General features: G+C 38.8%; 1 protein-coding gene across 9 annotated transcripts in view; it reads right to left on the bottom strand.

Moving 5' to 3' along the window:
- The window catches only part of Rgl (Ral guanine nucleotide dissociation stimulator-like), a 35,483-nt gene that overhangs the window by 468 nt on the left and 21,442 nt on the right, over positions 1-13,573 (bottom strand). For 6 of the 9 annotated variants that reach the window (XM_073080811.1, XM_073080806.1, XM_073080805.1 and 3 more), the window contains 5 exons: positions 7,851-7,955; positions 5,442-5,593; positions 4,435-4,545; positions 3,058-3,193; positions 411-1,836 (listed from right to left, as the gene is read on the bottom strand). In XM_073080811.1, the coding sequence (XP_072936912.1) occupies positions 411-1,836; positions 3,058-3,193; positions 4,435-4,545; positions 5,442-5,593; positions 7,851-7,955 (1,930 nt within the window). Of the gene's footprint in view, positions 1-410; positions 1,837-3,057; positions 3,194-4,434; positions 4,546-5,441; positions 5,594-7,850; positions 7,956-9,914; positions 9,996-13,573 lie in introns of those variants that run through there. The other 3 variants (XM_073080812.1, XM_073080809.1, XM_073080810.1) reach the window with 2 other exon arrangements.

The following is a 13,573-nucleotide window of genomic DNA, read 5'->3' as shown; positions in this document are numbered from 1 at the left end:
AAAAATTACAATTATTAAATTGCATAATTCAAAATTTATAGCTTAACGAACTTAGAATTGATATTACAATGTTAATATTTTAGCAGAATAGACATTCAAGAAAATTCAAGAGAGATAAGAATATTCTTACCTAATTCATAAGAATAGGTAAGAATTAGGTAAGCATTTTATCTATAAAGAGTCAAAAAAATATGTTCAAATCATTAAATCGATAGTTTCATGATTAACGACATTAATGATACTCGACCACATCAAGTTAATCTAACAAACTCTAACAACTACAAACTTTTTTTTTTCAAATTTAATGTATTTTTTAAAGATGCTAACGGATGCTGACAAAAAAAACTTGTGTGGAATTCAAGTTATTTCCTTTTTTCTGAATGCACTGAAATATTTCTTTGCATACATACCTCTCTCAGGTAAAACTTGTGCTAAAGTGTATCCATCGGGATCACCATCGAGATTGAGCTTGAGCATGGCGTTGCGGATGACCTGTGGCGTGCGCTCGTTGTTGCTCAGCATTATTGATTTGTACAGCACCACGCCCTCAGTCTCCACGCAATCCGACTCGTACGTCACGCGAATTATGTAGAAGTCGGGCCCGGTGCGATTTGGATTCGGGTGAGCCGGACTAGCACCACCTGCTTTTCCATTCGGCTTCTGCCCGCTATTCGCACTCGACAGCGATACATCTAACGATGGCAGCGACGAAGATGAGGATCCGTGCGATAGTCGAGTGGGCGACGATCGTCGCTCCAAGCTATCTCGTTTCCACGCGTTTCCAGCGCCGTCAGTCTCGCAATAGAACTGCGAGCTGTTGCTGGAGCTCGTGCTAGCTATTGAGTCGTTCTTTCTGTGCCCGTGAGTATTGTTGTCGTTCATTTTTTTCGGTCGTCTCTCCTTAGGCGGATTTGTCTGCGGTTCTATTTGACACGAGAGCTGATAAGCTTCTCTATCGTCCAGCACTATGACTGAATCGAACCATCTGTCGAACATCGGGTCGGAGGGTAAGTGATAAGCGTTGGCGGCACCTTGTAACAATTTAATCTGAGCGAGCACCTCGAATTCCTTTCGCCGCTTATCGAAATTAATCAAGCCGTCGGCTACCGTATCTGGTATGGCAGTGTCGATCATAGTGAGATCAGTCAGAAAGGTACCCAGATACGGAATGGTTCCATGACTAACTCCTGGGGATCCCCGCTCGTGAAGAAGCTTCTGGAGATGTCTGTCATTTTCCCCGACAGTATCTGCAAACTTCGCCGTACCTTCTCTCATCAACAATTCTCGTTGCGCCCAGCGATTGTTGTCTTCGCTGAAAATACGCGCGAGCTCCTCGAACAGCTCCGCCTTCTCCTTAGTTAAGAGGGCCCACGTCTTCCGCAACCTGTACACGGGGTTGCTCTGCAAGCCGGAAATGATCGCCTTCAACGAGGAGAAGTTCTTGAGCACCCTCAGCTCGCGGGCGATGTCGAGCCACGCGGCGAGGATGTCGGAGCGCTCGAGCGGGCGGAGGTTGGGCTCGACGAGCACGGTGGAGATGACGCGGAAGGAGACCGCGTTGAACTGGTTGACGGTGGCGAGGACGGTGGCGGCGTCGTGCGAGCGGTCCTTGTCGCGGCGGGACCACACGGCGCCGAGGCACTGGTGCGGCACGAGCTTCTTGAACAGCTCCATGTCCATGCGCGTGAGCTGCTCGGCGAAGTGGCGGTGCGGCACGTGCGGCAGGCGGTAGGCGCTGGTGTGGTGCGCCGCCAGCCGCATGCCGGGCGCCAGGCACACGCCGCCGCCGCCGCCGCCGTTGTGTTCCGCGCTGAATATCGCTAGCTTCTGTAAGACCTGCGAATGTATTCAAGGTACAGTCGTCAAAAGATTATTTAAACAATCACAAATATTTTACAATAATGTATTTGCTTAGTTATAGCTACTTTAATGCTCAGAACAGTTTGATTGATATTTTCGCTATAGTCAAATACCCTATATTATTGACACACAAAAAAAAATTCCAGCGGGTGGATGTTTTAGGTGTAAAATTAACCCTATATTCCCTATTGTCCTATGTTAAATTATATTTAATGATTCAATTCTATTACTATATAGGTAGGTAAACAATCATAGAAATTACTAAAATATAAATTATAATAGTAGGTATATACAATTTTTCGTATACAAAAGTTCATTGACCTCAATAAGATTAATTTCTTAATTTACATTTACCTCGTCACTAAGCTTGATTTGTTGGTATATTATTTTTAAAATATTCAAAACAATAGCTATAAAATAAAACGGAATTAAATATAATGATGAATTATAAAGACAATGACCCTAACGGTAAATTAAGAATGGAAAAAATCCGGTTGTGTTAAGTACATTGATAAGAATTTACATATCACTATTTACTTGTTTAAGATAGAAACAAACATCTATCATCAGTGATAACTTATCATCCACCCATAAACATTTCCTATCATAAAAAAATGAGATATATAATCCCCTAAATAATATCTCTGGAACTTTCTTCGCAATACATACTGTGTAAAATAAATAAACCATGTCATATAACAAAAAGTAGGTATGTACCATGTTTATGAACCAAAATTAATGGATAATAAAAAAGATTTGTACATTTTCTAACTCAACAGTTCATGCACAATTTACTGACACAAAAAATATGACCATGAAAGTATATTTTGGATTTTATATAGGTATTTATTTTATTACACATGTGACTTTTACGTTGCGTGGAGCGATTGGAGTTTTATTTTTTTATTTACACTATATGCTATGCTTTTACTCATTCTTATTATATGATTGATCCAAAAACGGCAATACATCCAAAATAGCCTTACTCATAATCATGGTGGTGCAGGGTGCTATAGCTCCAGGTCTTCCCCAGTTTTGGGGAAAAATAGGACAAACAAATTTAAAGTGGTGTAGTTTTCGGGTCTTATATGCGATTGATTAAAGACAATGGCCACTTAAACTGCATGCGTCTGGCCTTTACTTATATTATAACAAAATAGCATAGTTACGCTGTGTGAAGCCTTCATGGCTAAATACCTTCGAATGCAGCTCGGAGCCGGGCAGGTGGAGCTGCGTGAAGGCGAGCAGCTGCTGCAGCGCGGGGTGGTGCGGCGGCTGGCGGAAGTCCTCCGGGTACGTGTCCAGCCACACGTGCAGACATGCCACCAGAGTCCTGGAACATGAGTAACATGTTAACATCCACATTTAAAGACCGTAAGAGTAGCAGACGAGCATGCAGTCCACCTGATAGTACTGCTACTGCCGCCTATGGAATCTGTAATTAACCCCAGATAAGATTACATATCTACTTGAAGTCGGCCATAGATTCGCCGTTACCCCTGAGGACTACGTTGGCATGCCCCGAAAGAGTATATCTTCCTTACCACATCCTTCAAACCAGAATACAGCAGCGCTTAACACTGCTGTTATTAGGCAGAAATAGGTGTGGCGGTGGTGCCGACGGAGTCGAATCACAGAATATTCTACCACCTTCACATAGGACCAAATTGAAACATACTACTTAAATTTAAAATTAAGTTTCATTAAATTAGCAGCTACTGTTACAAGGTAGAAATTGACGTGAATCCTCTAGAACCGAACAACAAAGGGCTCTATCACCTTCAACATTAACAGACAGCTGTAAAAATTACAGCCTTATTATGCTCGATTAGTGGGCACTACACATTAATAAGTAAAGTAAGTATTAAATCCATGTATTTAAACGCTTATATACGTCAAAGAAAAATAAATTTAAGATAAGCGTCGTAAAACATTAATTATTAAAATGATATCATTTAATGTACAAACAGTGTCTTAAGATTACAATGCATCAGGTTAAAAAGTTATCACATATTTACCATATTTTAACATTCATGAACATTTTAAGGGCATCTTAAAAGATAATATGAAAAATAACAAATATACTAAATGAAAACAATGATAAAAATTGACATGATATACTGTTATATATTAAATCTTTTGCATTTTTTATAATATTCGAGTAAGACGAGCATGATGGTAAGTGGCTACGACCACCCATGGACATATGTAATCCATCCCATATAAGATTAATTTCCTACCTGAGGTCGGCCACAAATCCCAGAGAACTAAGCTAAAATTTAACTACGATTTTAATCAAATCGTATGGTGAACATTGAAAAGAACAAGGTAGGTATAGTCCGCGCTAAACTTCTAGTCCGCTCTGAAGTTGTTGCGCGCAGGTTTAGTTAGCATGTACTCCGTAACGTAGCGTATCCGTGGGCGAGAGCGAGCAGCGGACGGGTGCCGGTAAGGTCCCGTTGTCTTCCTTTCGCTGATATCTGCAATATGCTATTGTGATGCGACTCGTTTCTATATTCGGAGGGGACTAACAGTTTGACGCGGACTATACATAGTTATATTATTTGCACGTACTTCCTATGTTGTTGTGAGGTATCGATCGCTGTTGGCAGGACTTCCTCCGACGCCAGCGCCTCGTATCGCCGTAACAGGAGGTCCAGGACTCGGCCACACTCCGCAAATGAGCTGCAACATACAATAATGACAAAGAATTAACAAAATGAAACAAAGGAAATGAGTTGCCTAAGAATAAATTGTTTTGTTTTAACAATATGAGTAAAGTGTAATCTGAAAGGACAAATAACTACCATAAATATACAAATCCGTCGCCATCTCAATAGTATTCCAAAGTGTACCGTGTAAATGTAACTATTCAAAGTATATGCCAGTTTTTATATTATAGAGTTAACAAACGAGCACCTAATGGGAACTGGCTACTCTTGCCCATGGGCTACTGTAATTTATTCGATAAGTAAAATGGCTTGTTCTTCTTGGCGTAAGTTGGAATGGCCTCAGATAAGTACGTCTGCCCACCACAACACGACAATGCAAGGCCTTTTCCTACTAGGTTGTGTGTTAGAGGTGCTTCCGTTGTCGAACGGAAGATCGATAGATAGAAACCACTAGGGATCGTTCAAGTATTACGAAAGCAGATTTTTAGTGTTTTTTACCAACCCCTTGTCAGCGAAGTAAACGAAACTTCCTAACATTGTAATTAGAATCTAAGACATTTTGTAAATTATAAAATGAGAAATAAATATTACTCACGTAATCACAACCACGTCATCAAAAATAAGCTATCAAAGAAAATCCCCCTTTAGTGCTAAAACGATACTTGAATGGCCGTTTATTTCTAGATTGTGTTAAGCGCTGCTGTGATCTGGTTTGAAAGGTAAGGGAGACATACTTATCCGAGGCGTTCTAGCTTAGTCCTCAGGGGTAGCGGCGCATTTGTGGCCGCCCTCACGTAGAAATATCTAATCCTATCTGGGGTTGATTATAGATATCCATGGGCGGCAGTAGCCACTTACCATCAGGTGGATTGCTACTCCTATATTATTAATTAAAAATAAGTAAATTACCGGTAGGTGGCGAGAAAAACATTGACGTAAGTTGATTCGAGTTCGCCATCGTCGGTGGCCAGCGCCTCGACCAGCCGCTCCACGGTCCCCGCCTTCACGAACCGCACGCGGACCGTCTCCCACTCCAGGTGGGAGATCTCGTCGTCGGACTCCTGGAAAGAAAACGAGGATCGCGTTATGAGACGTGACGGCAAACAAATAAAACAAGTCTGTAGTGCACTTTGATAAGTAAATCGAAATATACTTCACCGCCTTGAAATTAGATGATGCCACAGAACGCAATTTGAATTCTTAACAAATAAAAAACATTTTTAGAGCAAATGTACTTAAAATAACGAATCCTACGTAATTTTCGTAATAAATAAGTAATTCAAACATTTTAGGGACATTTTAGCACGAAGATGTGACAAAACTTTATTTAGAAAGAACTAAATTATTGCGTATCAAATAAACTTCACTATCATAATCAACCTCTTTGTAGTCACTACTGGAGCCATCTCCTTTCCGAGTGAGAAGGGTCTAAATTCTAAATCTAATATCTAAATCTAATAATAATAAAGATTACCCCGCAGGCTAAGTGTGGATTGCTAAACGTCACATCGAAAAAAACATTTCTTACAGAACTGACGCAAGCTACAAGCAGCTTCCCTCGTGATGTTTATTATTCACCATTACATCTAGTGTTCATCAATTTCTAATACTCAAATTGTTTCGCAAATCATAGGTGATTGTCTCGGATTGAATCCCGGATCAGAGACACAAGCATGAGAGACCAAGACATCAGGCTATTAGGCTATTAATATAATAACAAAACAACATCATTTAAAGCTCTATAATTCCATAATTCGTCTATATAGTCTTACACGGTTTGTCACAGGAAAACTAGTATACTATTTGTCATGGACTAATCGCTTGGATGTATTTTTGTAATAATGACCATGTATGCATATTTAAAATATATGTAACGTAAACTATATTATACTATATTGTACGTATTACCAATACGCACTCTGCCAGTGCGGAGGACTATGGCCTAATCCTTCTCATTCTGAAAGGAAACCCGCCCAGCAATGGGACAGTAATGGGTTGATGATGATATTATACGTAAAGCAGATTAAGAAATGAAGGATTAAACATACCTATAAAAAGTTACAAACAATTTTAACCAAGGTTATCACGAGTCATCATGTTTTCAAACAGGAAGACTGATAAACCTAACAATTGCCCAATCTTAAAGACAGGGCATTGTCCCGAACTCTAAATATTTGCTCAGACTAGAGTTCGGTGATAAGGTCTGGCGACGCTACGCACGACCGTGAATCTCAATTGATAGTGAATGACAAAACCATGTATCGAATAACATATAGGTTAATGTTTTCCGCACACCCGGTTGTATGGGAACGAATGTTAAATGTTTATATAATCAGCTAACATGTTACTACGATTAATATATTTCTTTCTAACTAGCAAGTATAAGTTCTTAAACAATAAGCAATCGTTTGAAATTTAAAAAAAAAACACGATAACCTTAAACCTAACCGAAAAAACTAAAAAATAGATTTATAAGGAGGTAAATTCTGAGAACTTAATAATTGTGCTTATTTATGTATCTGTCATATTTATATTTTTTATTTGAACTTAAGTTCAATCTTTAAATGTGAAGGTCTCTACCACCTCCACAACCACTTCATATCGTGTTTATATCCCACTAAATAAAGACCGTTATTTAGTATGAAATGGATGGTAGACAATATATGTATGTAGTTTACAATGATTATAATAAACATAGTAGAAGATCCCAAAATAGAACGACCTTCACCGAGCTGCTTAATGGATGAAACGTTTTTTATATCAAATTAAATGTGTCAAAAAGTATATTGCAAATGGGTTAACTAAAAAATTTTATTCCAGAATACGTTTTTTTTTTTCTTAAACATTTCAGTGGTTTCGTTGATAGAAAAAATACATACAGTATGAAGCCTATATAATATGTAAACGTCCGGTTGACTATTTTTTCCTGTCACAATCCTTGAGTAGACTAACTAGTTTACCTGTCTATACCCGCTTACCCAAGGGTTGTGACAGGAAAAGAATAGTCAAACTAACATTTGCATATTCTATAGACTTCATACTTTCGATTAGTATATAACTTGACCATTAACCAGGCCAGTGAAATGCTTAAGAAAAAAACATTTTTTTAATTGTAAAAAAATCATATTCTGGACTGAACATTTTTAGACAGCCCCTTTGCAATATAATTATCAACATATTTAATTCGACTTAAAATACTTTTCATCCATTAACCAGCTCGGTTAAGGTCCTCTTAAATTGGGATCTTAGACCAACAATTAAATTTTTAATAAACCTAATTTTAAATTGTATTGAAAACACAAATAAAAGGTAACTTACACTAGAAGCGCTGCGCGTGGGCCGGTGGTAGCGCACCTTCTTCAAGTAGACCGTGTATATCGCGCCGTCCACCCGCTCCTCGCCCCACAACCGCCATGTCGGCTGCTGGAACACACCACCAGGTTTTCAGTACAAATCAACCCATTATTGTCCTACTGTTGGGTAGGTCTCTTCTCAGAATGAGAAGGATTAGGCCATAGTCCACCGCGCTGGCCAAGTGCTTTTTTTTAAATTTCTCAGGCACACATGTTTCCTCACGTTGTTTTCCTTCACCGTTTAAGCAAGTGCTAATTAATTTCTAACACACACATAAATTTGAAGAATCAGAGCGTGCCTGGGATTTGAACCTCGGACCCTACGATCGAGAGGTGTCGAGTTTCTCAACCACTAGGCTATCACTGCTTATCTCACGTATTATTTTAAAGTCGAAAACGAATATGCAAACTGACCAATAAGTAAGTGGTAACTGCCGCCAGCCGCCGCAGATACATATTTAATCTACCCTGGATAGGATTAGAGTCATATCCGAAGTCAACCAGGTGCGTTCCTACCTCTAAGAACTAACTTGGAAGACCTCATGAGTGTCTCCCCCGCCACTCCCTTCAAACCACAACGGAATAGCACTTAACACTGTTTATGTTTATGTATTATGTAGTGTCGCATATTATATCTTGTGATAGAGCGGTAGAGCTTTGTGGTCAAATTGCGGCATCATCACCACATACATATTTCTTCCATATAACAATAACCTAGATTTATTGTTGTGTCGTAAAGAAAATATACTAAAATTTGTCGTCCAACTTAATCCCCTGGAGTAGAAACAACTTTCTTGATTTATTCGGGCTTGTTCACAGATGAGCATAGGAAACAGTGGCAACTTAACAGTGTGTGGACTATTAGCTCGTTTGCTGGAGAAATAACTAATGATAACGTGATCAACGTGGTGCCATCCCTTAGAGCTAATACATTAAACGAGGTAGATGTAACGTAGCTTTAGACCGGACATAGAGAGGAAAGTCAAATACCGAATCATTATTAGCATTTAGCAAAAATCATAAGTTGTTCTACAATATATATCAAGCGTTAATAAATCCAAGATAAGAGTCATTAAAAGGCGGGATGAAACTTTGTATGAAAATTTTGACAGTATCCTCTTTATAGCCGCTCTATGCTTAATCTAAATATCTTTTTTGAAAGTGGTTGAACCCTTTGTGGTTCGACTCCGGCGGCACCACCGCCACACCTATTTCTACCTAATAACAGCAGTGTTACGCGCTGCTGTGTTCCGTTTTGAAGGGTGTGGTAAGGGAGATAGACTTTTCCTAGGTGTTCCAGCTTAGTCCTCAGGGGTAACGGCGCATCTGTGGCCGACCGTAGGAATATCTAATCCTATCTGGGGTTGATTACAGATGTCCATGGGCGGCAGTAGCCACTTACCATCAGGTGGACTGCATGCTCTTCTGCTACTCCTATATTATAAAAAAAAATCTCTTTGCCCACTATATGGCATACTACGAGTACGTAATTAGGACAACCTTCAGTACAAAACACAGAAACACACATAGCCAGAGAGAGTAAGAGAGGTATGCTGTAATTTCAGAGTTAATTACCGATGTTCATGAGCGACACCATTTAACACAATAACATTTATGTTTATTACTTTTATCACCTTGTTTAAACCGACACATAATTCGTTATAAAACGTCCTCGATTATTGCAAAACACGTGTATAAAAACACCTACAATTTGTAATACAATAATAAACTTTCATAGAAAATAATTCTACCTAATATAAACACCGAATATTTTTTTGTAAATTTTAACGTCGTCAACATTTTTCTATGAATCATATTTTAATGTTAGCGGAAAAGACGTATTGTTAATTTGCTTCTTTTGGTAAATACAAAAAGTCAGTAACTCAATACCCAGACATAATATACTGCATTTTTATCCTTCGGGGAAATAAAAACTAAAAATATCTCGAGGTTAATCAAGCACGGCGTGTTTACACAGTTCTTTAACATAGTGAGCGTTATGTAGACTGGCGACTTGTACAAGGCTTACATAATCATCGTCAACGGCAGCGAACAGCACGGGCTCGGCCTTACTGACGCCGCATATCTTCCACATGGCCCATGTCCGCACGCCACGACGCGACGTCACCGCGGCTCAGCTGAGCGGCCGCATCACGCTCACTTTCACTACCAGCCCGCTCCGCAACGGTTCATCCACATGCAAATCTAATAACTCTGCAATTGGATCAATCGCTCGCCAGGGAGCCGAACGAGCGTGCGAGCCGCGCGGACGTGCGTGACGCAGGAGAAATCGCAGACTCGGGCGGCACACTTGCTTAAGGTATCCGGCACGACTAGTTTCCTCGAATCGATTAACCGATTCAATAACACATTCTGCCCGGCTATCACCTTTAATCACCACCTCTCGATCGGCAATTGAAGCGCATTGCGAACGAGACTCTCACTTGTTAATTACACGATTTCTATGTACAAATGTTTACACACCGAACGTTGGTTCCCCAGCTCATTATGCTGTAATTATTGTAACCAGGTTCCTGAACACAGTCGTAAATTTGATGCGATTTATGTGAGAAGTTTCGCACGTTCAACTTTAAATGCACTGTAATTTCCTTTTAAGAAAAGGAGCGTCGGACTATAACGAAACCGAATGTTCTTTTGTTTAAACCAAACTTAAATACTAAGAAATCATCAGCAGCTCGTTCACACGGATACCTTTTTATATATTTTCTAGTAATATTACAGGTAAGAAACGCGATGGCAGCGTGGCGGCTGCGCGGGCGCAAGTCGACTGCTCTCTCGCGGTGAGATCGCGTGAAAAACTCCAATAGAGTACGTACGTCTATGATGCTCTAACATCAGAACCATACACGTACGCTCAGGCTAGTGTGAGTAAAACATGCTAACAGTCGCAAACCATGCTTAATTGTAACTATTTCGGTATTGATGCCATTAGGTACACGAAACGAGAATAAATTTTGATGAGCATTTAACAATTTCAAAGTTCTGGCTAAACACGCTTGGGTTAGATAAGAAATGGGTACAACTAACGACTGGCGTAGCATAGCGGTCGCCAAATCGGTTTATGACGCAGTAGGTACCTAGTTCGATCCCCGACCAAACAGTTATTTGGTGTTTGTATATTGATCTTTGTATGCCATGACACCCCTGATATAGAAAAATATCCTAGTATGGGGCTGAGTGTACAAATTTATTAATTAACTTAGATGAACTACGGCGGCATGAATTTCTACCTTACAGCAGCAATTGATACTCACGCTACATTGATAAGGCTGTATATCCGTTAACGACGACACGCAACCACCTATGTGGTAAACTGGATATCAAATACGAACACGTAACACAAACGTGATCTATGTTTTCATACGTTGGCGTAACAGACTTTGGATTTTTTACTACTATTTACTCCATATTTAAAACTTCAATGGTCTGGAAGATAGGTTAATTTCTTTAGTTTATATGTTTTAGTTATTGTAAAAGATATAGAACAAGAAATGTCTGACAAAGAAGTAAGTTCACAACTCTACAAAGCAAAAGTTATACACCATAGAGTACCTAGAGAATGCTGCTATTATGAGCAGATTTCGCAAGATTAAACTAACTTTGACTTTGTCTAAATTTTACTTAGCTAAATTTATACGTACCTACGCCTGAGGAATAATTATGTTACAATAACAAGTGTATCTCCTTAAATATCCTAGAAGTAGGTACTGCCGTGATATCTTCTGAGTCAAACCATTCTACCATTTGTTTGTCGTACCATACTATCTGTATGTAAGCCTCGTATATTGTGTATAGCTGTCATTTCGTATTACGTAACTTTAGAAAAGCTTCAAGCAACCTTGCTCACCAAGATGACAGCTCCTATAGATTGTATTGCTATCATTTTAGTAACACTCACCATTGTTACCAGATAAAACACAAATACTGTACATAAAGAATAGGGTTACATTCAATTAAACTGCCATTGTTTGTTATGAATATGCCACGAATGGAAACCATGGTGGACGTTATGGCGCTCATGAAAGCAATCAAGTCTTTTCATTGCCATCGTGTATATAAAAAGATCCAATCTCTACATACTGACCTATATTGTATTCATAAATGTGTATTCATATTTAAAACAATCAAAACTAACAACGTAGTTTAGGTATTCTAGGTATTAATTGGTTAGAGACCTTAAAAGTTACTAGCCATTGCCCGTAAAGTTGACCGCGTTACTATTGATTGTGGAAAATCGTATTCAACAACTTTTCCAGACTAAATCCCTATTAATCTCTTACAATGTATGAACAGCCTCATTATTAAGACATTTAAACGTTTCGAAAGAATTATTAGTGAATTGATAAAATGTGAACAACATTCAGAGCATATATAGGAGAAATGCAAGAAAAATTCAGATGATATTTTTTACTTCATTATCACTAGATCGTTAATTGTCTGGATTTTCATAACTAATCAACCAGTTTACATAAAACTGTTAATTAAGGAGTCAATGGTTTGTCGTAAACCTTCTAGTAATCTTTTTTTTATTTTTTTTTATAATATGAGAGTAGCAGACGAGCATGCAGTCCACCTGATGGTAAGTGGCTACTGCCGCCCATGGACATCTGTAATCAACCCCAGATAGGATTAGATATTCCTACCTGAGGTCGGCCAAAGATGCGCCGCTACCCCTGAGGACTAAGCTGGAACGCCTCGGAAAAGTCTATCTCCCTTACCACACCCTTCAAACCGGAACGCAGCAGCGCCTAACACTGCTGTTATTAGGTAGAAATAGGTGTGGCGGTGGTGCCGCCGGAGTCGAACCACAAAGGGTTCTACCACCTTCAAACTAACTAATAATTGGTGAAAACGATATCTCATTACATCAGAAACCTCGAAACGTAGAGATTATTGATACTTTATTGTACGTAGCGAATATTGAAATGAAATGAAACTAGTTATTACACAAATATGTTAATTACAATTACAAAATAATTTAAGACCTTGTCAGCGTCAGCATAGCTATTTATTTCTTAATATTTTTCGGTGTGTTAAACGGTTATTTAGGATAGCGAATTAGAAAAGCCTATCAGCTCTACACACATCAGCCAACGTTAAAAACCTAATGAATTTTGCAAATAATTGCTTATTATTGGGAATTGAATCACTTTTCCTGTGTTGAACCGCATAAGAAAATCTTAAATTTAAAAGAAATATTACGAGTAATATTCCGAGAAATATATTCGTAACATTTTTTTCGGATGGTAGAATATAAATTTGTAATTGGAAAGGCACTTCCGCTACTTGTTCCTATGTTTTCCAGTATTCTGTTCCTATGTTTTCCAGTATTCTGCTTAATAACAACAATTTTAGGTACTGTTGTGTTACGGCATATAGTACTAATCAAATCTGTGCTTGCTTATAGATGCCCGTAGTCAGTGGTTACTGCTTGCCACCAGATAGGCTACATGATCGTTTATTATAAAGCAAGGCTTCATCTCTTGAGTATTATTCATGATAGCTCTATTGGAGCATAAAGGCTACCAATCTTCTAAAATAGAATGGTAGAATAGAATATATCCTAAATCAACTAAACCGTCGCCAAACAAAGCAGTAATCTTAGTAAATATATTACTATTTTATTATAACAGTATATTCAAGAGGATTACTGCGACAATTTTATTG

The sequence above is a fragment of the Epargyreus clarus genome, unplaced genomic scaffold (assembly GCF_041222505.1).
Source record: "Epargyreus clarus isolate Ecla_fem2 unplaced genomic scaffold, WU_Ecla_fem_2.2 ptg000015l, whole genome shotgun sequence".
Classification (NCBI taxonomy): domain Eukaryota; kingdom Metazoa; phylum Arthropoda; class Insecta; order Lepidoptera; family Hesperiidae; genus Epargyreus; species Epargyreus clarus.
This window is presented reverse-complemented; position numbering and strand designations above follow the sequence as displayed.